This window comes from Alexandromys fortis, unplaced genomic scaffold (assembly GCF_014885135.2).
Source record: "Alexandromys fortis isolate MF-2015 unplaced genomic scaffold, M_Fortis_MF-2015_v1.1 scaffold_68, whole genome shotgun sequence".
NCBI classification, from domain to species: domain Eukaryota; kingdom Metazoa; phylum Chordata; class Mammalia; order Rodentia; family Cricetidae; genus Alexandromys; species Alexandromys fortis.
The window spans coordinates 1,097,545-1,124,514 of record NW_026067948.1 but is presented as its reverse complement, the minus strand read 5'-3'; the positions used below and the strand labels follow the sequence as shown (position 1 = coordinate 1,124,514).

Here is a 26,970-nt window from a genome sequence, read left to right as displayed (position 1 = left end):
AAGTTACTCAACTACAAACTGTACAAATGCTGCTTTCCTATAGAGCATTCAATTTATTTAATAATTTATATTCAAAACTTGAACACTACAAATCCCAGTCTCAATCTCTCTCTCAGCCACCCAACACTAGCCATTATCTAGTATGGCAATACAATACAAACATTCGGTCAACAACTTCCATACTATTTCAGAAAAGGCAAATTTCTGTAATTTCAATGAAAATATAAATTTACTAGGTATAGGTGAGATCATATTTATCCCCAAGACACTGTTGCACGACCCCAGTCCTACATCCAGAACACAAGCCATAATTTAGAAGGTTTTTGTTGACAATTTTGCAGGCATCTACCCTGAGGTGGTATACTCCATTTAGCTACTGTGCTTGAACATGCAAAAGGGAAGAAACTGGTGTGGAGACTGATGAAGTAATGCCGTATATTCAACGTGTGAATAAACAATGCAGTTCTACAGGAGCGTGACTTGTGAGTTTAAGGGTTTTATTATCAAAGTCCTGTAAAACAATTTCAGAAACTGTACATCAACATGGCACAGACGGTAGCCTACTTTTGTTTTTTTACTGCACAAAAGTGAAGCTTTTAACTTCTGTAACTAAGAAAACAGTTACCTACCTAGTCTGCATATAACATGGAATCACTGCATAAGATACTACTGCAATCAAAGTAACACAAATTTATTGGTTTTGTACAACTTGAGATCAAATAGTACATTATCAAGATTTGTCATATTTTAAAAGCACATGAAGGTCAATTTCAAATGCACCACCACCTCCTTTTGTTCAAACAGTAAGCTTTAAAACTAAAAAAAAAAAAAAGTTGAAAAATGAAAATCAGGACGAGGTCATTTTTCTTCTAGTGATGGGCTAGATATGCAGGTTGTATTCACTGGTAGAGATGTGAAATAAATTATTGGGAACAAAAGTAGCTATGAAAATGTGAACAACTCTAATTCAAAACATATTTTACAGCCAGTTTTATTTGAAATTTTTTTTCTGTAATTTAAAGCCTACTTAGCCATCAAAAAAAGGTTAGTGCATATATAACCTTTGAAAGTTAAACAAAGCCACAAAAATTTAGCCACAAGGCTCAAAAGGCTTATCTATCACAAATGCTTGTTTCCAGATGTAACTCTAAGAATGTTAATTTGTCATGTCAACAAATAAGACCATTAAGTAGGTCCCCGTGTTGGAGGGTTTCATGACATTTGGGGTAACATGCAATCAGTGCATTCCCTACATGGCTCTATCACGGCAAGGACTCAAACTCTAGAAATACTCTAAGTGAACGCACTGAGGATCATACGACAGAGACAAATCCATGCCTGCTGGAGATGCATGCAGCTGTTCATTTGTGTTGGAAGCAGCAGTTGCACAGCTGCTTGGTCACGCAAATGGATATCACCATGGCAGTGCTGGTCACCCAGGTACCACTTTCTAAAAGCTTTTGTTGTAAAGAACTAGAGATCACAATTGGGTGTTCTGCAGCCATTGGTAATGTGCAGCTGTATACACCTAGGTGAGATGAACACACACAGCATTAGGTATCATGATACCGAGGCCCGTCTGCAGCCAGCTTCAGGGGCTCAGTCACTCATATCCATGTCTTCTTCATGGTGATCATCCCCGTTCACTTTGGACTCTCGCAGGTCAGCCACCCCCTTCTCCACAGAGCACTCCTTGGTTTTAGGGGACATTGCTTCTGTTGGTCTCTTCTCCTCCTTCTTCTCCTTCTCGCTGTCATAGCCCTGCTCCTCTTCATCGTAATCCCGTGTCACCTGCTTTGCCAAGGAGAATGGGAAAATAAGCTTCTTCAAAGGAAAAGCACTTCTTAAACTAGTGGCAGCCGCCTTAGTGGCAGCACCCTGGCCTGTGTACTTACTTTGACGTCTTTGTCGCTCTCAGACTTCCTTTCCCGCTCCTTCTCCTTGTCTTTGCTCCTCTTCTTTTTACTTGTTGATCGTTCCCTTTCATCTCTGCTTCTTTCTTTGTCCTTATCTTTCTTCTTTTCTTTTTTATGTCTAGAAAGAACAGTTAAAATGTGCCTGTAAGAGCTACTTTGCAGGAACTTTTGGCAGTTTTATTCCTAAGCAGCCAACAGGTCTTAACTCTGGAGCTTAACCAAGCTCAATTGAAAGATCACAAAGAGCCAAATTTGAAATATATGAAATACCAAGCATTCAAAGTAAGAATCTAAGCTGGACCCAAAAGTGCATACTGAAAATCTCTAGACAATAATGTCTGTAATTCCCCCAAAAGACAAAGTGAATGTAAAAAATCTAATAGTCTAATAACTTTATTAGTCCCAAATATCACAAACTGTAAGTATAAACAATTGATACCCGTACCTCCGTGGGGATGGGGAGCGGGACAGCTTTCTTTTAGGAGACCTGGGCTTCTTAGGAGACCTTGTACCACTCCTGCTTCGCCGCCGACGTCTCTCCCTAGAATCACAAATGTGCAAACTAGGCTTTAAAATATAGTGTGGTCTCGCCAGCTCCACTAGAAATTTCTACCGTTCAAGACCTGCCCTGCCTCATAATACTGTTTTAGGCCCAAATAATCAAGTGTGATGTGAGCCAGGGTCACATAATACAGTCTAGGTTAGCCTTGAATTTGGCATTCTCCTGTCTTAGCTTCCTAAGAGCTAGGCACAGACCTTCTGGGGAATTCATATAAGATAAGTCCAAGCATGTCTGATCTACATCTGATTGAACTGAACAGTAAGAATATATTTTCTATGAAGATTGCCACACCACTTCCATTTTCAGTGTAATAATTTACATACAGTGACTGCCGTCAAAGAATGAGAGCACTTAAAACGCCTCCCATTCATTTATCATGAAACTACTACATGGGAAGTAAACATTCTTGAGAATAAGACACGAATATTGTAAGCAGCACGGCAAAACTATCCTAACAATTCAGTATGCTCCAGTCATCAAAACTTGTCCAAGTCTCGTTTTCTCAATGCTGAGGTATTTTGAACATCTGTTGCCTACTGAAAAGCACAGCTACCCCTGCCCCCCAGGCCCCAGGGTGCTGCCCTTACCTGCTTGCACTCCGAGAACGTCTGGCTGTACTGTAGCTTTTTGGTGGGGTTTTGGAACGTTTCTTTTCTTTATCTTCTTTCTTTTTGTCTCTAACAAACATAATTTAATAAAGTGTGAAGAAAGACTAATACTTCATTCCATGTAACCGCACTCTTGTGAGACATGGCCTATGTGTGATAAAATAATTTCTCTAAGCCTCATATTTTCTGATAGGTCATCTAGAAATTACCTCCAATAGTAAAGTGGCCTAAATGCTAAGAAAGTATTTAGAATGCTGGCTAGTTTCTTGTGTTTGGTGCAGAATTCAATGGGTTTAATCCCTGTCGTTGGGTCCTTCTCACTTGATTACAAGTTCCTGAGCTCTGTCACAATGTCAGAAAAGAACAAAGCACCACAGCCTGTCAGTCACTCTTTCCTTCAGGAAACCACCGATCACAGACTAACCAAAGTTTCTACCCTTTTTTGCTACTGCATACTGAGTTAATCAGTGGCATCCAAATGCTTTGCTACCACAATGGATAGATAGGTACACAACCACACTCAAGTGCACAGCTCCTTCCCACTCATTTCTATTTAATCCCATAATGCTTGCTCTTCACTTTGTCTCCTTCCTCCTCTGGTTCTTCTGCTCCAGCAGTCATCTTCTCTATCACCAGCTCTCCTACTGGGCTCCAGTGTATGTTCTCCACTACTCCACACCATACACTCTGTGAGTGCTATACCACAAAGACCTTCCTTCAGTAACTGATCAATACACCTGAATTTATATAGCTATCACTTAACACTGGTCCTTCCCCTGTGACTATTTCTTGCTTTCAATAGAAAATTCTTAAGGAAAGCAATGCCCAATTCCTTCTCCGTGTATGGAAACAGTTCCTTTCCTATCTGTTAAGGTACATGTTCACCAGCGATAAATGATTGGGGGCGGGGAGCAAAAGGGAACTACTATATTCTTAGTTATTCAAGACTAGACCACTGACTTAAAGAACCCATCTTTGAGTGAAAAGATGTCTTTTAAACTTGTATGTATCTGCACGAATTTATGTGCACCAGAAGAGGGTGTTGGATCTACTAGACATGAAGTTATAAGCAGATGTGAGTCACTTGATGTCAGTTTCAGAAACCAAATCCAGGTCATCTCTAAGGCTAGTTTTTTTGAAAATACATTTTTACAAGTCCTTGATAGATTTTATAGGTCAGTTCATGGAAGAAAAGACTTTCTCTAATATGGCTCCATGTTTAGACCATAAATGATCCTTCAGGAATGTTTCCAATCACTGATGATGAACAAAGAGCTAAGTGTCTGCTTGAAGCTCCGTCCTGAACCCAGACCCACGTCGGTGGCTGAATGGAAAAGAGGAAAGACAACAGGGTAGGTAACAAGGGTAGCTAAAAGAACTTATGACTAGAAAATGTCATAGGGGCTAGAGAGATGGCTTAGCAGTTAGCTTCTCTGGCCTCGGTGGGCACCAAGCATGCACATGGTGCAGAGACAAACATGCAAACAAAACACTCATACACATCAACTTTTTAAAAATGTAAAAAAGTCACGCCTTCAGCTTGGCAAGAGACAAGAAAACCAAAAACAGTATCATCAAGCCATAGCTTCTTTTCCATTTAGCCCCCTACCCACAGCACTGGGGTCTCAGGACCTTTGGCTGCTGCCTGTCTGTTTACGCAAATATACCTGGCTTTGGACGTGCTCCTTGACCTTCTACCCCTCTCTCTGGAATGAGATCGTCTCCGTCTTGGACTTTTGGATCTCCTTCTACTTCTGGACTTAGAGTGTGATCGCCTCCTTGACCGGCTTCGTGACCGCCTAAAAATGTAAACGAGTAATACATGTGCGTATAAATCTAAAATGCACAAAACAATCACCTAAGAGAGGAGTTAAGTATGAAACACTCCCTTCCCTTCCCTTCAGCTGCTGTTGCCATTTAGCCCAGCTATCTTCTAGACCTCAGACATTTTTAATGAATATGCTCACGTCTATGCATGTGCAAATTGCACTCTACAAGCTGATGCCAGAAGACTCCATAACAAAACATAACCACCTAAGAACCAACAGATATAAGTAACCTAAACTGAATACGTGAAGGATGTTTTCTTGAAGATGAACGAAGCATGTTACACCCCTTAAGGAAAACAAATCTGTTGTCAATAATAAAATTTGGCTTCTAAGAGAAAATAAAAAATGTGAAAACTTGATGTTTCGAGGCAAGAGTTTTCTGATTCCTTAGTATTCTGATGAAATCTGAGGTGATATCAAATGCCCTGTCAAAGAACTGGATAGCATCCAGAAATCATACTAATTTTGGGTAATTAACCAAAGAATAATGATTATAATTACCTGAAAATATTAAAATTAACTCTCCTTTTTCTAACTGCATAGCCATGAACCTGGTTTTAAAATGTGTGAACAAGGTTGATTATGATAAAAATAAATTGATGAAATTCTTAAAGAATTAAAAATATGTGAGCTGCACATGGTAATGTGGTCTTTAATTCCAGGACTTGGAAGAAGCAGGTGGATTGAGTTTGGTCTATATCATGAGTTCCAGGCCATCCAAGGCTAGGTACTGAGACCCTATTTCAAATAACAGCCTGCCCTCACAAAGGAAAATAACAAAAGTGAACAAAAATATAGTATAAAAATTAGAATACAAAATCCTATTTGTTCGACTAAGCTAAAACTTTAGATTGGTGAAGTATAACAACCCCTTTTCACTATCAGGTGTTTTGGAGGTGGTTAAGTTTTTTTTTTTTTTTTTTTGCAAAGCTCTGTAAATGAGATGGGTTAGCTATCAGAAATATATTTGACAGCTTCAATTTGTCAGATATAACACACATAAACTAAAGTACATTGCCTTCGTTTTTTTTTTTTTAAATTTTGGAGGGAGACCTATTCCGCTGCAGAGAACTTTACAGAAGTGCGTAACTACTGTGCGAGATGAGAACAGATTTAGCCTTAACTCTTGCTAGGCAGACAGCACACAATCCCAAAGTCAAATACAGAACACATTTCAAGTTGTATGTTCTTTTCATACAAGTATGGCATTTACTGTTTTCTAGCTTTCCTACCAGTAGGTCTTTATTTGCTTTGGTTTTAAGTAAGAACCACCTGCTCACCTTACACCTTTCTCCTAATATACTCAAAGCAACTTTCCCTTCTAGGATTCACAGCAGTAATAAATGATTAGACCCATTTTACATAGGAAGTAGTTCTTAAGGGACAGAAGCTGCTAACCTGTGTCTGGAAGACGAAGGGGTCCTCCTCCTTCTTGAACGCGACCTTGATCTCGAATGTCTTCTCTTCTCTTCCTTTTTGTCTGGATTTAAAAGAAAAGGAAACTGTACCAAGAAGTGCTTAACCAGAGGTATATATGTGAGATTCAGGAATGGAACTCCCCAGTCTCTGACTGTCCAGAAGCACATCTACCCACTGTTCCACCTTGCTGGCCTTCCCAGAATTCTTTGTATGTGATCATTTTATATACAGACTCACCAGGAAGCTTGCTCCAGTGACACGAATTACCTCAGTTTTCAGTAAATTCTATGGTGATTTGTAGTTGCTTGCTAAGATTTCCTCCACTATCTAATCTGAATTGTTCTGGAGGGCCCAAATGATCCCATCAGTCAATATATGAAAGGCTATCTTTTTTAACTTTTTGATTTTCTGATTTGTTCTTCAGAAGGTTCTACTGCATCCTTTTTCCTTTTGGAATTTGTTCCAAAAATACGTTCAATTCAAGTATAAATATAACCCTTTCTAATCTGACTCAATGAAATGTTTTCATCACACACACATGTTTGTGTGTGGGCATCTTTAGGGTACCAAGAACAGTCTTTACCTCCTAAGTACTTGTGCCAAAATTCTAATCCAAAGCCATGACTCATTATCCTGTCACTGTACCTCAGTGACAGAATCTGAATTTAGGAAGCTAGCTTTTTTCTGATACATTCCCATTCTTCTACTGGCATTTTCAAATGTGCTCTACCAAACACTTAAGCAAAACTGTCTCAGTCCCAACATACCAAATTTCTTTCTTCAAGACCTTTGGCAACTAAAGCTACTGCTGTTTTCACATGCTCACAGTCAATAAATGAGGCCACCAATTCAGTTAGGTCACTTCATTCACAGGCTTTACTGTGAATGTCACAAATAAAGCCCTATCATCACAAAATTCATTATAGGCAAATCACAGTCACTTCAGCCTCAGTTCTTAACAGCAGCAATTAGATCATAAAAACTTTAAAGAACCCAACTGTGCATCTAAGACTCCTATCAATTACTTAACGTCTTATCAGATGATACCCTTAAAGTATCTGCTATCAGTTTATTCTTTATAATTGAAAATTACTTTGTAAATGATAAATAAGAACATTTCCACTTACTAAGGAATAAGAATAAAAAAACTTGAATCAAATATTTAATTGGCAAAATGTGCTTCGTGGCCACAGATTCACATTTACGTAATACACACACTAGGACAATGTATTTAATCAATCTCAGAAAGACAATCTATCAAGAGCTAGTTCAGTGGTGGTATACCTGCTTTGCATCCACAAGCCTGCAGGTTCTTTGTCATGTCACACACCCAAAAGAACCTGACTGAAAAACTTTTATACGTGATTTATCTCTCAGATTACAGAAAGTCTTAAAACAACAATAACAAAAACAAATCAAAAAACCCAAGAACATTATTCAACAACTTCTACATTTAGGCCACTACTAGCTTTACGAAGAACCACAATTCAACCAACATTCAAGGAAAATGTGTATGAACATATTACCTGGCTCAATAGCGGCAGAAATCAGGGACTGGGCCTCACGCACCCGCTTCATGGCTTCCTCTATTTCTTTACTAGAGGTGTCTGACTTCAGACTTGGTGAAACAAGACCAGCAGCTACATGATTCAATCTAAAGCAAACAATGAAAAATGAAATAGTTTAAAATTTACCTTTTAGGTTACAGGTGGGGAGAAACTGAGGCAGTGGCCCATAGTTCACAAAATTGCACATAAAATCCTGACAACAAAGGTTAAAATCTGCCTTTAACTGTTTACACATGCCAACCAAAACAAAACAAAAAATCAAAAACCTAAACAAACCCCAAAACCTAGACAACAGTAATGCGCGGGGAGACTGAGATGTCATTAAGTACAGGCACAGATGGTCCTGGAGATGGCTCACAGGCAAAGCACTCCTGCTGCCAAGTCTCCTTAAACCTGTCTTAACCTTCACACACACTGCACTGTATTTATTATATGCATGCAAAGTACCCAGCCAAACTGATTTTTTTTTTAAATTCATTTTTTAAAGAGTGCTGGGTGTGGTGGCACATTCGTTTAATCCTAGTACCTGAGTGGCAGAGGCAAGAACAATCTCTGAGCTTGAGGCCAGCCAAGGCTATACAATGGGGCCTTGGCGCAGTGGTACTGCTGATGTGCTGGACTATGGGGACAACAGCAGTCAGGCCACACCAACCACGTCCTTTTCCTGCCATGCTCTCCCACTTTAATGTGGACATGGGATACAGCTTCAATTTAGTTTATGGGGAAAAAGCCTCATTAATGTCACCATCAAATAGAAACGAATTCCACATACTGTGCAAGAGAAACTGTAAGAACTAAAACGGTAGCGTTGGTCACCTAATAGGAATTTCCTTCTCGCACCCCCTGAGGGCTTAACCTCTGCTTTAAAAACCAAGTTTTCTCTTTGGGGCCCCCCTGTACTTTCCTCATCTGAGTGCACATACTCTGTTAGCAATGAATGCTTAATACTGACAACAGAAAAATGTGGATTTTTTGAGTCAGGATCTTACTATGTAGCCCTAGCTGGTCTGGAACTTGCCATATAGACCAGGCTAGTCTCTAGCTTACAGAGATCACATGCCTCTGCCCAGTCCCACAAGTGGGGAGATTAGAGGTGTGTACCAGCATGCTGGCTCTAATGTGTATTTTGTATGAATCATCAAAACAACTTTTATGCTATCACGCTGTAACAAGCTACTTCTAACTATTTGGAAACACCCAAAACAGACCCCTCAATATTGGGACCTATTTCTGGATTTCCTTTCTTGTTTCTACAATGCGATACATAAAAGTGTATTAAGAATGTCCAAGAACGGTTAACTTTCTTCTGTTAACTCTATCTGTTCTACAATGTAACACATGACTTAAGGCCTAAGAATAGCTACTCTCTATTAACAGTAACTCTCCTCACTCATTGGTTTAGTGGTGTATGCCTGAATCCCAGCACTTGGGAGGTAAGGACAGGAGTTTGAGACCAGGCTAGTTCACACAATGAATAAATGGCAAGGCGATGTTACATAGCGAGACTTATCTCAACAAGAAACTAAGTATTCAATCATACAGTATTTAACCAAGGAGACAAAGGAGAAAGCTTACTTGGGATCAACAGTACTCATAAGCTTCAACAGCTGGTCTGCAGCAAGAGACTTAAAAGGAAAGAAAAGTACAATGAGCACACAGAGATAAGTGATTGGTATTTTATTTTCTTAGTGTGTTTGAAAGTTCTAGGAAAAACTGACAGCAGTGTAATGTTCGGTGTACATCCTTAACAGACAAATTCAAGCTAATAATTCTAGCAGCAGGTGATGTTTGTGGCTACAGCTGTGAAAAGGAAGGCAGCAAGTTATCAAGAGCAAGACTGAGCAGCTTGGATTTACAGAGTCAGCTCTTCTAAAGACGTAAGAGGGAAAATAGTTCAAAGAATCAGAAAACAAAATCCAAAACTCCTTATAACAGAACATCTCCAAAAAGTAAGAACTTTGAAACAAAATATTTTTTAAATGTGTAAAGGATTAATGATTGATATAATTTAAATTCCTTTCAAACAAGTTAACAATAAAATTACTCCAACACAAACAGCTAACCCTTACTTTGATATGCAAACTGAAGACTAATGAAAGAATTCTCTATGAAAACAAGGTTACAGATGAAAGGTAGAGAGATATACCTGAGAGTTCAAGTTTGTTCCTGGAAGCCCAAGAGCAGCAAGGGCAGGATCAAGAGCTGGAGCTCCCAGTGCAGCCAGGGGAACAGCGCCAATCTGCAATGGTCAAGGTTTTATATCAAACTTAGCTTTCTGTACTACTGGATCAGAGAGTATTACAGGTTACACGTGTACTGCTGCAACAGCTCAATGGTATAAAACCATTAATGCTATGGTTCAAATTCTGCCCTATACGATATGACAAACAATATACAAATAACCAAAAATAGCCATGTCCCAGTAAAATATATTATTGACAGAAATAAACGTTGTGACCTATAGTTTCTCACACGTTTATATAATGGCTAGTGTTTCATCCTTTACAAAACATTACCCCTTTGAAAATTTACAAGAAAAACGAACCTTTCAACAGTCTTAGTGTATGCCAATTTTAAGTACTCACTATATCTTCAATACACACACTTGCTAGCTGTTCTGCTCTGAGCTATGATGATCTCAGCACAAAGACTGTGTTTCTTTGTGTTCTTTTCTGCAGTTTGCTTCTCCCCGGGATGTGAAGTAATCTCCTCTGATTCACTACTCATCCCTTATTTCTCTCTCTCTCTCTCTCTCTCTCTCTCTCTCTCTCTCTCTCTCTCTCTCTCTCTCACACACACACACACACACACACACACACACACGATCCTGTCTTCTTCCTGACACAATTTTTATTACAGCACACTTAAACCAACACAAACATGGAATGTCTTACAGGCAGTTTGACATTCCACACACCCACGATAAACTTCACCTACTGCCAATAACTACATCACACCAAATATGACCACCCTTCGAGAAGTCAACAGCATAAGTACCTGGGTAAGTGGGTTGGGGGTCGGCAGGAGTCCACCACCAGGCAGAAGACCTGCCACTGCATTAGCGGGTGCCAATAGAGACAAAGCCTTAGTCTCATCAGGAATAACTCCTGCAGAGAAACATTCTAGCATGAGAACACACCCTCTTCTAAGACAGAAAACACACAAAAACACCCAGAAAAATGTCTCCCTGATACACCACCTGAGTTTGTTGAAAGTACTTATGTTCGCTAAAATATAAAGTTTGATCTCTATGATTATTTATCATTAATTTATGTCAGAATGAAACTTCAATGTGTGAAAATTTGTTTCCTTTTTCTCTACAATGGTTAAGTTTCTAGAGTAAAAAAAAATAGCACAATACACACTACTGTTTTGTTAACACTGCCAAGATTTCATCACCTGTACTCGATTTTTAAGTCATGAACCAAACGTAAGCAAGCACAGTCGGTTCTCCAGGGGTGTGCTCTCAACTTTCAAAAGCTGTTTTATGAACAACGACTCGTGTCGGCTGCTTCACTATAAAGCACACAGAAAAATCAAGATACACAAGACAAAAAAAGTTTGATTTAGGGGTTAATAATATGGTACAGTCACTATGATTTTCTTTACACCTACCATACAAATTTTGTAAAAATTAAAAGGAAAGTATGTAAAGGAAATATTACGTTGGAATCAAGAGTAGGGCTTTTGCTGACTCATGACATGACTATGAATGTTTCTGAAGGTCTCTGAATACACAGGGGAAATGTGTGTAGGGAGAGTTTGGGGAAGAGGGGGGAATGAGGGAGGTAGAGAGAGAGAGAAAGAGAGAGAATAGGTAAAACATGGCACATTCCTTACCTGTACAGTAAAATGCTCTAGGTTCCAATATGTGCCATGCTAACCATAACAAAAAATGTTGCTATGTAGTGTCAGTTCAATATCTCACGTGTCCAAAACTCCTTAAGCCCAGAACCACATGTATGCCTGCTTTTAAAGCCTAATCTGTGTATTCAGATAAAATCTAAAGGTCCTAAGACAATTATGTAGACAATTTAAATTCTATCCAACAGCAAAAGCCCTATACAGATGGATTAATCTGTTAATGTGCCCAAGCCCCCAAAATGAGAGTTCAATAATACAATTAAACTACATATTTGCAAATACCAGTAGTATTTCTGTAATACATATTAAGAAACTGCATCTCATCATAAAACATACAATATGTACAGGGCACTTAAGAGAAACTGGATAAGCTGCAGAAGAAAACTGTTGGGTGGTATTTTCAGCAGGGCCTGGTATATAGTTCAGGCTGAACCAGGGAAAAGAACTGTAAAACACAACAACAAAAAAGAAAAACCACTGTTAAATAAAGGTAATGGTTCCTTCCACCTACACTGAGAAGTGCCGATAATATAAACAATGTATACTACACAGCACTGCTATCTTGCTTGTGCCAGAGCTGTCATCAATTTAGACACCGAGAGTTATGGAGGGAAGGGGAGAAGATCATTTGGATATAGGGCATTAATGCATCAATATTAACAAACCTACAAAGATTAAGGGGTAATTTTGCATGCAAAATTATGTCTCAAGAGGATATATTAAGTATCAACATCTTACTCAAATTAGTGCATTTGCAACATTTCTGGCAAACTAAAATCCTCTTGAATTTATTGTGAGACACCTGAGAGAAGATCTGCATCCATTAAAAAGTCATGCATCTGATCCTCTGATTAAAAAAGGACTAAAAATAAAACTACAATTTAAAAATAGCAATGAGGCCCCTCACCAGTTAATTTTCATGCGTCAAGAGTATTTTTTTACTGCTGCTTTGATAGAACCATGAAATACTGCATGAATGTGTAGAAATGAAAGAAAAAGAAACAGACAAAAGAAACAAACATTAACCAAGGAACCTAGATGCCCCCAAATCCATTACTATTAAGAGCACCTTCCACATCCAGCTATCTCTACATTTTACTAAGTAAGACTATTCTTACCGTATACTTTTGGTCTATTGCTCTAACACACTGACCAAGAGCCAACACCAAAGTGTTAAGGCTAAAACCAGAGTGAATGGCGACAAAGGGATCGAACACATCAGTTTACTTGTGGAGGTAACATTAATACAGCACATCATACCACAAATTAAAAGCAGCAAAATCAGATTTCTGAACTAAATATTTCTATAGCTCTATATACTCTCCCCAAAACTTCACTTTCAAAAACACATCTACAAAAATTACTATGGCTTAAAATATTTAGTCATAAAACCCCAATTATATGACATACGATATTCCATCCCAGGCTCATTACATTTACGGCTAACTGAAGCACTCGGCACATTACTCACATGGCATGACCGTTTCAAGACCTACTGTCTACTTTACTCATCCTGAATTGAGTTCTGTAAGTTCTCTGTTGATTTAAGGTGGTGGTTAAGTTTTATCTTATAAGAAGCACACTGAAATAAAAGGAATTGCTTATCCAAAACACACTAAATCAGCTGCTGTCTTTTCTTTCATAGAAACATTGAACTAGCCTCACATCTCATATATGTTAATACCTTGGAGATAGATATCTTGTTACCAAAATAGCATGCTGTAACTCATCTCTGAATAAGTTCTTTATAAAAGACGAGGCAATTCTCTATGATTAAACATTTCACAACTTTCACAAAGTTATGATGGCAAATCTTCACATTTGTCTTCAATTATCTTAGAAGCATCTAAAAAGCAACAATTACAAGATACTGCTTCCACTGACCAGTTTATTAAATGAAGGGGAAAGCAAGTAGATCCTGGACAGTTTATTAAGCTATTATGTTAGAATTCAGTAAGTATATCATGGCAATGATTTCCCCAATAGATATATATAGTTACCAAAAGCAAACCAAACAGCAGCTCACTGGGAACAAACTAACTGTAAAATATGCCTTAGAAAAGTTTTACAAAGTGGCATTAAAATTGTGCTGTCCTGTCACAGCGGCTTTTTTAGATCCAAAAACCTGCTCATTTTTTTTTTTTTTCTGTCAAATTACTTTAACAGCCTAAAATGTGAAAAGAGAGAAATGCAGTTAACAAATGGCGACAGCAGGAGAACACTTGGGGGCTCGAGTGCTCGCTGGTTTAGTTAGAGTCTAGAGCCTGCAGCTGCAGAGCACCCACTGTGTCCAGCCATCTGGGAGGTTTGCATGTGCCTTCTCCACTACAAAAGTCACACACACAACAGAGAGAAGAGTTCATTATTTTGAGATATTCTAGAAAATATAACAAGAACAAGAAAATCTGGCATAAAAACAAACACCCAGTGCCCATCTGGCACCTAAACTATAGGAAATCTTAAACTTTTGAAAAACTAAAATTATTGTAACCCTTGGTATACTGGAATTCAGTGTGGGGGTTTTGTTTTAAGTTAGGAGCGAGTGAGAGAATCAAGGAAATAAAACTGACTTAGCTATGGATTTAGAACAAAAGCATCATGCATTTATTTCAAGATTTCTCTGTGAGAATGACATGGTATGATCCTTTACCTTTGGGACTTCTTAACATTAATATATCTCAGAGTTTCAATTAGGAATTCTGTTTTAATAAACTTAAGACCATTTGAAAGATAGCAAAAAGCTAATTACATTATAAAACAGACCTTATTCTCTAAGTTTTAGAGTAAGAATTATGGAGGGCAGTATAACAAGGGTTTCAAATTAATACTCAGAGTCTGACAAGCTAGTGATGCTTACTCTACACCTACACTGTGGCCGATGGCCAGGCAGGGGTGCCCACATAGGTAGTGAAACAAAGCACAAACCTTCAGCATACGGTACGACTATCAAAGCTCTGTCAACGAACACAGTGTTTGTCAGATGCTGTGCCACAACTGCCGAGTCTGGATCATGGAACTTAACAAAGCAGACACGAGAGGAGACTGGCAAGGGCGAGTCACTAAAAGATAAATGAGTGACATTAGAGAAAAATAGTTTTTTTGGCTTCAACACAGATATATCACCAAATGGCCAACACTTAGGTAAAAATACATAGATGCACGCTAATTTATTTTAACCAATTAAAAAAAGAACATCCTGATGACCTGATAGAATAAGATGCAGTGCAGATATGCTCCTATCATCACCACTTAAATTGTTAATACAGCAGTTTAAAAACCATTTAAGTCACAGACAATGATATACCATATAAGTGACTGTGCACACACATGCTTGAGTTGCTCAGGGCAGGCACTGAGCCACATAGCTCCTCATCCTCAGTTTTAACACCAACTATTTTTAAATACATGTGACAGTTTTGGCTTAGGAAGTTTTCATTATAACTTATACCTCAGTGTAAAAATGATTAAGAATTGTTTATTTCACATGGAAAATACCATAGAAAAGTACATCTAAGCAGGCACAATTGCACAAGCCTGTAATCTCTAGCCAACAAAAGGCTGGGACAGAAACTTAAGTTACAGACCTGCTTAGGCTACAATGAAACCTTGTCTCAAAAACATCAAACCACACCAAGCGATCCTGATTTGAACAATAAATTGATTCCACATCCTGACTCTACACCTATAGAATACAGAATTCTTAAGCACCTGATCTGAAGTACTTTCAGAGAAAAGAAAAGAAATTAAGTATACACATAGCCCGTTGAACATGTTATATAGTATATAGCATCTCCTCCCCACACTACCCTTCAGCAAGTCAAGAGCACATTGCTTCCACAGACAAGTAAATGGTAAAGTGCAAGTTATGACGGTGAAAAGATGATAACGCAGAATAGGGTTTTAAAAAGATATAATAGGGGCTGGGGAGATAGATGGCTCAGCAGTTAAGAGCATTGGCTACTCTTTCTGAAGACCAGGGTTCAATTCCTAGCACCCACATAATAGCTCACAACTATCTGTAACTCAAGTTCCAGTGGATCTAACTCTCTCACACAGATATGCAGACCAAACACCAAAAATAAATAAATTAATAATGAAAAGATATAATGGGTCAAATTCCTACCATAAAATTCTATAAAGGCAAGGATTGCATCCTAGATGCAGACCACAAGTAACTTGCAGACCATAACAATTTCAATGATAGAACTTGGCTGTGAGAAAACCCTACCCAGGCTACCCAAACAGCACCAACGTCAACGAAAGCAAGGTGTCTGCTGAAGCAATTTCTTCCTTCTTTAATTCTTTCAGATTCTATGAATAAGAACTCTGGGTAAAGAACCAAGAAACAAGGCAACTGTATCCACAAGGCTGAAATCTCAATGTTTCCAAAAGGATAAGAGTTTGTTTTTGAGACAGGTGTTACAAAGGCTGGCCTTGGAAGATCTCCTCATTCTTCTGCCTCCATCTTCGTGACTCAATGTACACATTTTTAAAAATGGGTCTAAAATTTGAGAAGATTTTCAATCAGAAAGTGAAAAAAAATGCTCTATCACAAACGCTCAGGCACCTGTTTTGTTTTATCCTGTACTGATTTTTTTTCATTTTAGACTGTAAATTTTAAAAGCTCTTTTCTTTTGTTCTTAAAACCCAACAAACCACAACCTTAGGAAACCATAAGCATTCACGTTTCCTAGTCTTCAACACTGGTAACTGTAAAGAAAAGGAAGAAAGAAAGAAGACCAGTCCTTAGAATGGAGAAATGGATGGGTAGTTAAGGGCCCTTTCTTTTGTGGAGGACCCAAGTTCAACTCCTGGCACCTACATGGCCACTTACTTTTAAAACAGCCATGATTCCAGTTAACAAGGGATCCAGTGCACTCTTCTAGCCTCCACGGACACCAGCTATATACATGGTATGGACATACATGCAGGCAAAACACTCACATATACAAAATAAATCTTGAAGTCTATACAAAATAGTTTTTTTTTTTTTTTGAAAATCAGAAAACACCACCTTCACGGTAACTGCTTCCCATTTACCAAGCATATTTTATTTTGTGTAAGGACCACATATAAAAGTGTAAGTATCTTTACCCCAAGGAACAGAAAAGAAAAAAAAGACTTCCCCGATGTTTCTGTCTGCTGAAAGAATTTAAAAATATCTTCTAAGATGCATACAGAAAATTGTGAATCCTGGTGTTCACTAAGTGCCCACTGAATCAGAATCCCTTTCTCAGGAGGAAATTCATTCTTAAGATCTTCCTATTTATGGCCACACAAGTGTAAGAACTTGTGGTTTAGGTCATCACACTAACCTTTTAATTCCACCTTAGAACTATGTCAGCTGAGTTTTGAGCTTATAAAGAAAGCATCTCCGAGGCCCCAAGTACAGGTAACAAGAGTAACACTCACTTGAGGATTTTTTACTTCATATGCCTCTTCCTAACTATAGAAGGAATACACAGTAACTCATTAAATCACATTTTTCTTGAAAGTAAATTTAATTCTTCCATTTATCTTGTTTATAAAATTATTAAAATATTTATGTTTGGTCTGTGAAAGTTTCCAAGGAATGATCTGCTGACCACAGCCTTCAAGTACAGCGTAAAGCTGACATGCTTCTCTGGGATCCTTGCCTGGATAAAACAGCCCACTATGATATTCATTTAAAACTAAACATTTTATTGCTCACTTCAAGAATGATATAATGAACACTATGCTTATAATCACAGAACTTGGGACGCAAAAGCAGGAGTACCCTTATTTGAGGTCAGCATGGGCTACACTGACACCCCTTTCAAGAAAACTCTTCCCTAGTCTGAACTGTTTTAGTAGCTGTATATGGGGCTGAATAACTCAAGGATCTCGGCCTATGAGAGGCAGGAGGGCTGAACTTAGCCTGTGAACTGGTGATAGCTGCTGTGTCACAGTTTTATATAGATTAAAGAGGAAGCTGAGTACACAGTAACCCGGGTCACCTCGAGGAACGAACTCCTGCCACTACTCATCTTATATGGAATTACCCATGTCACCACAAAAAGGCCAAACTCAAGTCTATCACACCCTCCTTGAGGAATTGTCCACTAACTAGGTCAGCAACAAGAAATCACCGATATAGTACCTACTGTTCTTTGTTATCTTTTAAACACAGTATAGAGTAGCTTTAGAGAATAAACAGAGCATTTTAGTTTGTGGTAGTAACAGAACTTTCAGTAACCTGAAATCAAACTGAATATACGATTTTCTGCAGCTTTACTAGCAACCATAATGGTGTGGTGTGAGAAAACCAAGGAAAAGGGAGCATTTGTATGCTCTCATAAGGAGTTGCCCTGCTGATTTCCAAAGCCAAGATTCTGCTCAACATAACGGTTGTTCCTAAAACTCTACACACTTCACACAAACTGGTAACTGAACCTTGTATATTTTCTCTAAAATTTAAGAACACACCAATGTCAAGCACTAACAGTTATGTGAAAATATTATAAGTAGGAACATGTAATATTTAACACATAGGCCATATGATCAACTTTGGCACAATTAATGATCACACATACAAAAGACTGTGAAGATTCTAATTTCTTATTTAGAATTTATGGGATATCATAAAACCCCAAAATTTGGTTGGGAGCATTTATTAAGAGTAACCACTATTGCTTTCACCAAACTTCATAATTCTTCCTAGAGGGCATGCAATGATTTCAACTATGCATGTATATTTCAACTTAACTTTGTAATTTCTTTGTTCTTTGCAGTGAACACACTCATTTAATATTATTCTAATAAAAACAACTTTCAATAAGACAAAAACCACATAAAACCTAATTCAAATTTCAACATTCTGTAAAACCCCTTCACAGTTAATTATATAAATCTGCCCGTTATTTAAACAACACCCCGAGATTAGGCTATCATGCATTTTAGTCTATCAATAGGGTAACTGATCTCTGATATTATTCTTCCCTAGCTCAAAAATCACTGAAGAGCAATCCTTAATGATTTGTGAATAGCACACAAATATTTACACCAACTGAACAGACCAATTTCATTTCCTTTCTATCAAAGCTGGTGATTAGTTTTTTTTAAGGGGGGGGGGAGCTTAACCAAAAGATTAAGTGCTCAAAGTAAAATGATGGTGTGTCAACAATGTCAAGAGTAAAAACATTACTGAAACACCACTTAGGCGTTCATGCCTGGCCTCGGCCTGGCCTGGCGGGGCCGTGGATCGGCAGGCTCCACCAGACCGCGCGCTTCGCCTCGCCGGAAGGGCCGCGGGCCCCGCAGTGCCCCGGTACTCACTCCGGCGGGAAGAGGCGCAGCTCGTCGATCTTGCCCAGGAAGCCGAAGAGCGTCCGCATCTGCTCGGAGCTAGCACTCGGGGACACGTTGGTCACCTGGATCACCTCGGTGCCTCCGCCTGGCCCGCCGCTGGGGCCCGGGCCCGGGCCCGGCGCGCTGGGGACCACGGCCGTGCTGCTCATGGCGCGGGCTGCCTCCTGCTCAACACATCAAACACACGACAGTGAGAGCGCGCGGCACCGGCCGCCGGCCGCACACAAACGGCCACCGACCTCGCGCAGCGCCGCCGGCCCACAATGCTACGCGCCCGCCCTCCCGCTCGCGCCTGCGCCCAGAGCCCGGAAGTACGCGGCCAGTTCGTGCTCCCGCAACAGTCCCGACTGAGCCCACCCAGCTGTGCCACCTCAGAAATGGTTCCTCCGCACTCCACACAGCACCCGAAGCATTTTCAGGCAGAATCCCTTCACCTGGCCATTGAGACCTCCAGTAAAGGCAGTTTAACACACACACGCCCTGGCGCTCTTAACACTCACTGAATTTCAGCTTACCTTTACAAGAGAGTTTTACAGTTCTCCAATATATAACAGTATATGGTCAGCAGTTTGAAATACACCTGCTTTAACACGCGTATTCTTCACTACAAAAACAAAACAAAACAAAAACCCCCGCCTTATTTCTTCAGCTTCATCTGAACTATTCAAGTTCTCCAACATAGACACAAAAATCATTTTCTCTATGTCTTTATATAAGCTACGAAGTTCCTTCATCTCATTTCACTGTTGCCACTTGTACAGCCTTGTCTGCTAGAACAGCACTGCCTGTTTGTTATCGAAATGTATTCCCCCAGACTGCAGGACCTAGCACAAAGTCTGAAACGAAGTTTCTGTCCAGGGAGTATTGAACACCTGAACGTTCACACCAGCCTACTTAATGACTAATAAATTAGTCATTTATACTACAGGGTGCAATAACTTACTTGACTCAAAAGTTCTCAAAGATAAAATAAAATCTCAGACTTCACAAATCTCTACACTTGCAAACAGCTCTTATAGACAATGCTGTGGCTGGCTTGCTAGGTCCACTCACTGGTTCAGTGACTTAGTTCTTAAGCACAGAAGGGAGGAGCTGATTAACGTGCCTCATCATAGTTAGAAAACACCATCACTCACCAATGTGTCTTCCAAGATAGTGTTAAGTGGTTTCTAATTGAACCTGAGTTACCACTCACTGCCAATTACAGACTCTCATAACTCAAGGTTCTTAATCTCAGGGGCACACACAATGCACCACACATATTATAATAGTCAATGATGGAAGAACAAAGAACACAATGACAAGAGCTCAAGAGTATCTTGTTTTTCAATGTTACCTAACATCAATTTAGTCGTTGTGGCAGGTATATGGAAATCAAACATTTTTATTACGTTTATTTATTGTATATGTGTGCATCATGGTGCCGAGTAGGTCAAAGGACGACTTGCAGGAGTCGGTTCTCTCCTTCCCCAATCAAACTTGTGCCCATCAGTGTTGCTGAATTATCTCCCTAGTCCCCATTCTACACTTTCGTATATATGCTTGGCATTTTGTAATAAAAATTACATATTTAAACAAAGAAAGAGTTCTGTGATAAAAAAATCACAGAATCTAATTTATGTATAGCTTACTGAACATACTAATAAATGGTGTTTGATGCAGAGATTAGCAAAAATAATTTTATTTAAATGAATTATTTCCATATATTTAGCAGTTCCAAAATAAAAAGCAAAAACTTCAGGAAAGATTGGCTTAAATACATTTCATTTTAAAAATCTACCGTTTTTCTGGTCAATCAAATATGTAATTGAATAACTTTAACTATCACTAAAGGTCTAAGTCAAATAGGGAAATGCTTAGCACCGTGAATGACTATCATAGAAATAATATAGCTAAGGGCTAAAGACAAAAATATTAAGACAAACAGTAAGTGTAATCAATCTATGCTAGTTCAAGTGATTTTAAGATTTGCCAAATAAGGCAAAAGGAATACAGAATCTGTAAACAGGCAGTAAGTTTCTTTTCTTCACCATTTCCCAAATATCATAAAAGGTATCCCAAACTCAAATTTCTTCAAATAGTATTTATCTGCTTATTCCAGGGATCTTCAAGATGGTAGAAGTATAACAGAAAAGACAGCCAATGCACCCAATCTCCTAAAAATTTTAAGTCTATAAAAAGCTCTCTACAACAAATACAAAAATGTAAGGAACATGTATTAACAAGATAAACTAGAGGCAGAACCTGCTCAGATTTTAGAACACACAAAGAGCCAGGCATTTACCTTGTGAGTTTCTCATTTTATAGGTCCTACAGGAATGTCCAGCTTTCTGCATTACATCACTAGTTGTCATCTAAAAAGTATGACATCTAAAAAGATCTATACACAAAGAGGGTCATCGACCCATCTTTTCAGGTAAATTAGGGAAGACTGAGTCTGATTCTGGATGGTTTCCCATACCTCAGGGTGGCCTGAAACTCACTGTGCAACATAAAAAGACAAGTGATGCCAGCCCCCAATCCCGGGGTTTTTTGTTTGTTCGTTTCTTTTTGAGACAAGAATACTGGACTGTAGTCCAGGCTGGCCTTTATTTTTTTTTTTGTTTTTTTTTTTTTTTTGAGCACAGGGTTTCTCTGTGGTTTTTGGAGCCTGTCCTGGAACTAGCTCTTGTAGACCAGGCTGGTCTCGAACTCACAGAGATCCGCCTGCCTCTGCCTCCCAAGTGCTGGGATTAAAGGCGTGCGCCACCACCGCCGACTTAAACTTTCTTTCTTTCTTTTTTTTTTGGTCCAGGCTGGTCTTGAACTTTGCAAAATTTCTTGCCCAAGTATTCAAAAACCTAAGAGTACAGGCATAAATAACTATACTTTGAAATCAAATTATATCTGAAGGACAAATATTCTTACAAATAGTTTATTTCTAATCAAAACTGAGAGGAGGCTTGTGAAATTTTGCCCTAAAATGCAGAACTCAACAGGGTGGTGTGTGTACATGTTTGTGTGTGTGTTCATGTGTGTGTAGGCCATTGGCTGATACGAGATGCCTTTCTCAACTGCTTTCTAACTCACCTCCACCTTTAAATTTGACTTGTAAAAAATTTTAATAACAAGGACAATTCGGAAGCTAAGCCACACTAGCCATAATGAGGATACTCATTCTCAAGTGCCTGATTCAGTAACTCAGTCCGTATGAATGCATGGGTATACATGAATGGGTACATGTGTGTATACACAGATAACTCTTCTGTGATACCTGGTGTCACCTTATTTTTGAGATGGAGTATCTCACAGAATCTTGGAGATAAGTCACCATTAGCACCAGCCAGCCAGCTCCAGAGTGCCTCCTGAGAACAAGCACTGCTCCACCAGGACTTTGACTAACACAGAACACAAGCTGGGGATCCAAACAGGAGCTTCAATGAAGGAGCCATCCATGGCTTTATTTCTGTGGTGCCAGTAGGGACTAAAACCCCAAATAAACCTAGCACCCTACCTCAAAACTTTTATCCCCACTGTTGTCTGGCAGTCACTTGTAATTTTGGAAAAATTTTAGAAACTAGGAAAGACTAGTTATTAGTCTCAGGATTCTTCTTTATTTGACAAAACCTTCTCATTTTAAAAACATTACCCTGGAGAAATACTGCTTTATCGCTTACATGGAAAAGTTAATTTATGTAGTATATTTTAGTTTTTATTTCACATTTTAACATGACAATGTAAACTTTTTACTACAAAGATTATGCACTTAATGTTAAAACTTTAAGCTATATGAATACTGCCAAAAGTTGGTAATACTTGTAAGCAATTAAATGACATAAAGATGCCCCTCTTCCCAGTGAAACTGCTGCACGGTAAACAGGGCAGCTTCTGAACAGATTTGGGATGTCCAGTCATCTGACTGACAGCATACTGGTAGACAACTACTAACAAGCAGCTCTGATAGACATGAAGAACATTTCTTAAGAAGGCTTTAGTTGCCTCCCTGTTTCTAGAGCATGGTTAGAGCATGCTCAAATGATCAATGCATGAACACACAAAATACATACTTGAAGCAATCTAAGTAATATGTGTAAATGACATTAGCCACAATCTGCTCAGGCTAAAGCCTAGAGTACTCTGATGACATTATCAAATAAATAGTTTGCTGGAGAGATGAGATGATGGTAACACCTCTGGGAAACAGGAGTTAGGAAAGAAGACCACAACTCAAGGTGGAAAATGAGCATCTGTATTAATGGTGGAGGGAAAATGTATTAATTTGAGTGTAGAGGGAAAAACAGGTATTTCTAAAATGATGGACATCAAGGAAGAGATTATACATTTGCATTGTTTTTAAATGTTCACTAACATGTATCAGTATCTAAGTAAATATAACCGTGAGTTGGTCTGTCTGTTTGTGGAGACAGGTTCTTACTCTGCTGTCCAGGCTGACCTAGAGCTCACTATGTAGCCTAGACTAGTCTCAAATTCAGAATGATCCTCCTGTCTAAGTCTCTCAACACAGAGGTTGTAAGCATGAGTTACAATGCCTGGCTATAACTGTTATTGTAGTATTATCAACAATGCAGAAAACAAAACAGCTCAAGTAGAAAATAAATGGTGGGTCTCTATGAATTATTATCTATCAAATACAAAGGTGACTAAAACATACAGAAATTTGATTGACAAAGCTTAAATTAATACCGACTAGCTGGGATAACCAATGAACTGTCACATTATATCTTTTCCTTTTTCAACTTAAATTGATGCTAGAAACATTTCAGAGAACATGTCATGTCTTATTAGAACAATAAGACTTCTCTGTATTGGAAAATTATAAACATTTACTTGTCTCTTTTGAAAGTACACCAAATTGTAAGCTGAATCCAACTCAATAAAATTGTTTCCAGGGGTGATATGCAGTCTGATTATCAACAGTGGATCATGGGTAAAACCCCTTTTTCAACATTAGAACTCTGTAGTGGTTTTGTATGTATAAAAGATAGTGTCCCAAGTCTACCTCTACATTACTTCATTAATTTAAAGCCACTGTCAAAATTTGTATCACCCATATAAGTGATATAAAGACCAAATTTTTAAGTTATATAATTAATATTAATCTTAGGGGGAAAAGTAAGAATACCATACTGTCTGTTAACAGTTGGGAGTAATAATCATTGTGAATAAGAGGAAATGTTTTCAGAATAACAAATCTCAATACCAGATGGGCTTTACTTAAATGGCATAAGCTATACTGGCTCATCATTACCCAGACTTCCTTTCTTCTTTTTTTAATGATAAAAATTAACAATACAAATAAAGACATGCATTTAAGATACTATTTTAAATGTCCTAAGTTCCTCCACTTTTTTCAAGAGAACTGCAGTCCCAGAAGATTTGGTAACTTTAATAATGTACAATGTCTATTAAAAAATATTTTTATTTATGTATATGTATTGTGTATATGTATAAGTCTATGTGCACCACGTGTGTGCTGGTGCTTTCAGGGGCCAGAGTTAAAGGTAATTTTGAGCCGCCTGAGGTAAGTGCTGTGAACTGAAACAGGCCCCCTGGAAGAGCAATTAAGTGCTTTTAACCTCTGAGCCTTCCATTTGTCCCATATTTTTAAATCTGCAGCATTTTGATTTAAATGCCACCACCAAAAAAGGACAAAGTGTTTAATTTTAAATGCGTTAAAGTAATCCAAAATTCATAATTCCCAGAGCTAGTTCTCAAGACTATAATCATAGATATTTTATAAAGAAGCCCAACTCATGAATTAGTTTCTGGCTTCTATCAATTAACAACAAATAGATAATTTTTGAAATTACAAGAATTTTGGTTAACATGTATTCATTCTTCAATGCTATATAAACATAATACACAAGTATTATGAATTTATACTAGTTAGACCCTTATGTCAGTTCAAATCTATCAATATAGAAATATGCTGGGTGTGGTGGCACGGTTTTAACCTTAGCACTTGACAGGCAAAGTGTATTTCTTCAAGTTCCAGGCTAGCTAGGGCTACAGAGTGAGATTCTGTAGATTCTAAAACAAAAAATCCAAAATACATTTGAGTGAAATTGATAGTAATGCAGAATTGCCAGACCACTCTACCCCCCCTTCTTCCTCTCTCTCCCTCTCTTCCTCTCTCCCTCCCTCTCTCCCTCCCTCCCTTTCTCTGTTTGTTTGTTTGTTTTTTTCGAGACAGGGTTTCTCTGTGTAGCTTTGGTGCCTATCCCGGCACTAGTTATTGTAGACCAGATGTGGCCTCAAATACACAAGAGATCTGCCTGCCTCTGCCTCCCCACCCCCCCAGTGTTAGGATTAAAGGCATGGGCTGCCACCACCACCCGGCTGCATATCTGCTTTTCAACTAATACCATTTGTCCTCTGTAGAGTGACAAGAATTATGGAGACATTTTCTTACATATGCTCTTTACATTTAAAAGAAAGAAAAATAAATCAGGGCTGGAGTGATGGCTCAGCGGTTAGGAGCACTTAGTGTTTTTTCAGAGCACCAAAGCTCGATCCCTGCACTCACAATCATCCATGCTATAGTTTCAAAGGTTCTGATACCTTGTTAGGACAAAGAGGCAAGTACCCACACACATAAAGTAAATAAATAAAAATAATTTCTCTGATCCTAACGTTATGCTCATGGCTATGTTGAAAAATTTTAAACTCTCTGTGCTTAAGAAAACTATAAAGCAAAATTAGACCTCCAAATGTTACAGGCTGCTAAGGGTTAAATTTTTATTGTTGTTTCTACTTCTAAACAAGCCCCCCCCCCCCCCCCACCGCCCTCCAGGGAACCTCCTGCTTGCACCAGAACAAATTATAACTTTGTATTCTTTGCCTTTGTAAACCCCCCGACTGAGGTGGCTGAGCGTTGCAATCCCGAGTACCGGGTGTAGACCTGGCACCAGTACCTAAAAGCCTCCTGTTAAAAGTTATTACTAATGGTCAGACTTGTAAATCTCTGAATGACCCCGGACCCATAAAAATTTCCACACCGGCGTGATAGCTTAGCAGGTAAAGTTTACCACGGACTCGCACAACCTGTGTTCCATCCCACTTGGTGAAAAAAGAACCGATCCCCCTCAAGTGGTTCTCCGATCTCCAGAGGTACCATGGGCACGTGAAATCCTATACGCGCGTTCACGGCCTTGCCTATCTTAGGAAAGCACTGTACCCTGGAGCTACATCCCCGACCCAAGGAAGGCGGCGGCTAGGTCTTCTAAGTGAGGAATCAATATCTTCTAATACCGGGTGGAAATCAAACAGGAAATAGCTACTTATTAAGCAAAACTTCACTTCGTATTTCCAGCCAAGGCTCAATATTTATACTTCCACTGTCAGGAATTTTTAAAACTTCACTAGACTGCACTCTCCATCAATGAGTGAAAAACGAGCTTCTTAAGCGTGGGCTCAATTGCATAAAGTCAGTCTGTACGCGGGCTCGTCATCCACCGCAGCTTTCCGCTGTCAGGCGTGCACACGTCTTTAAGGTTCAATTCGTGCCACTCGCCGTCCCGGACCGCGGTTTCGACTCTAAACAACCGACTCGCCGAGGCCAGCACCCTCCAGCCGGGCGCCCGAGGCCGCAGGCCTCACCGCCGCTCGGATTTCGTCGCCGCCACGTTCTGACGCGACGGTGGGCAGCGCAGTCCGCCCCCGACCGCGACGCGTGGGCGCCCCTGCCACCCGGAGGGCCCCTCGGCCCGTGAGTCCCGCTTACCCGAAAGAAGTTTCTCCGCAGTGCGAGGCTGGGAAGGGCAACGGAAGAGCTCGTCGGTCCGACGGCCCCGGGAGCTGGCGGTGACGACATCAGCGCGCGCAGCAATGGCGAGAGGCGGAGCACGGCGAGCCGGAAGGGGCGGGGCGGCCCAG

General features: G+C 39.3%; 1 protein-coding gene across 6 annotated transcripts; it reads right to left on the bottom strand.

Annotated features, from left to right (window-relative positions):
• Positions 1-480: 480 nt before the first annotated feature.
• Positions 481-26,930, bottom strand: Srsf11 (serine and arginine rich splicing factor 11). Of its 6 annotated transcripts, XM_050149475.1 has the most exons (14): positions 26,819-26,930; positions 19,611-19,699; positions 19,063-19,259; positions 14,692-14,825; positions 10,900-11,009; positions 10,049-10,141; positions 9,478-9,527; positions 7,861-7,988; positions 6,314-6,395; positions 4,754-4,885; positions 3,066-3,155; positions 2,362-2,478; positions 1,896-2,034; positions 481-1,794 (listed from the first exon to the last, which is right to left on the bottom strand). In XM_050149475.1, the coding sequence occupies exons 3-14, from the start codon at positions 19,242-19,244 to the stop codon at positions 1,600-1,602; spliced, it is 1,452 nt and encodes a 483-aa protein (XP_050005432.1). In that variant the 5' UTR covers positions 19,245-19,259; positions 19,611-19,699; positions 26,819-26,930; the 3' UTR covers positions 481-1,599. The 6 variants fall into 6 exon arrangements, with proteins under 6 accessions (XP_050005432.1, XP_050005428.1, XP_050005429.1 ...); XM_050149471.1 differs by lacking the exon at positions 19,611-19,699 and having other exon boundaries at positions 26,819-26,922; XM_050149472.1 differs by lacking the exon at positions 19,611-19,699 and having other exon boundaries at positions 481-1,791; positions 26,819-26,922.
• Positions 26,931-26,970: the final 40 nt, after the last annotated feature.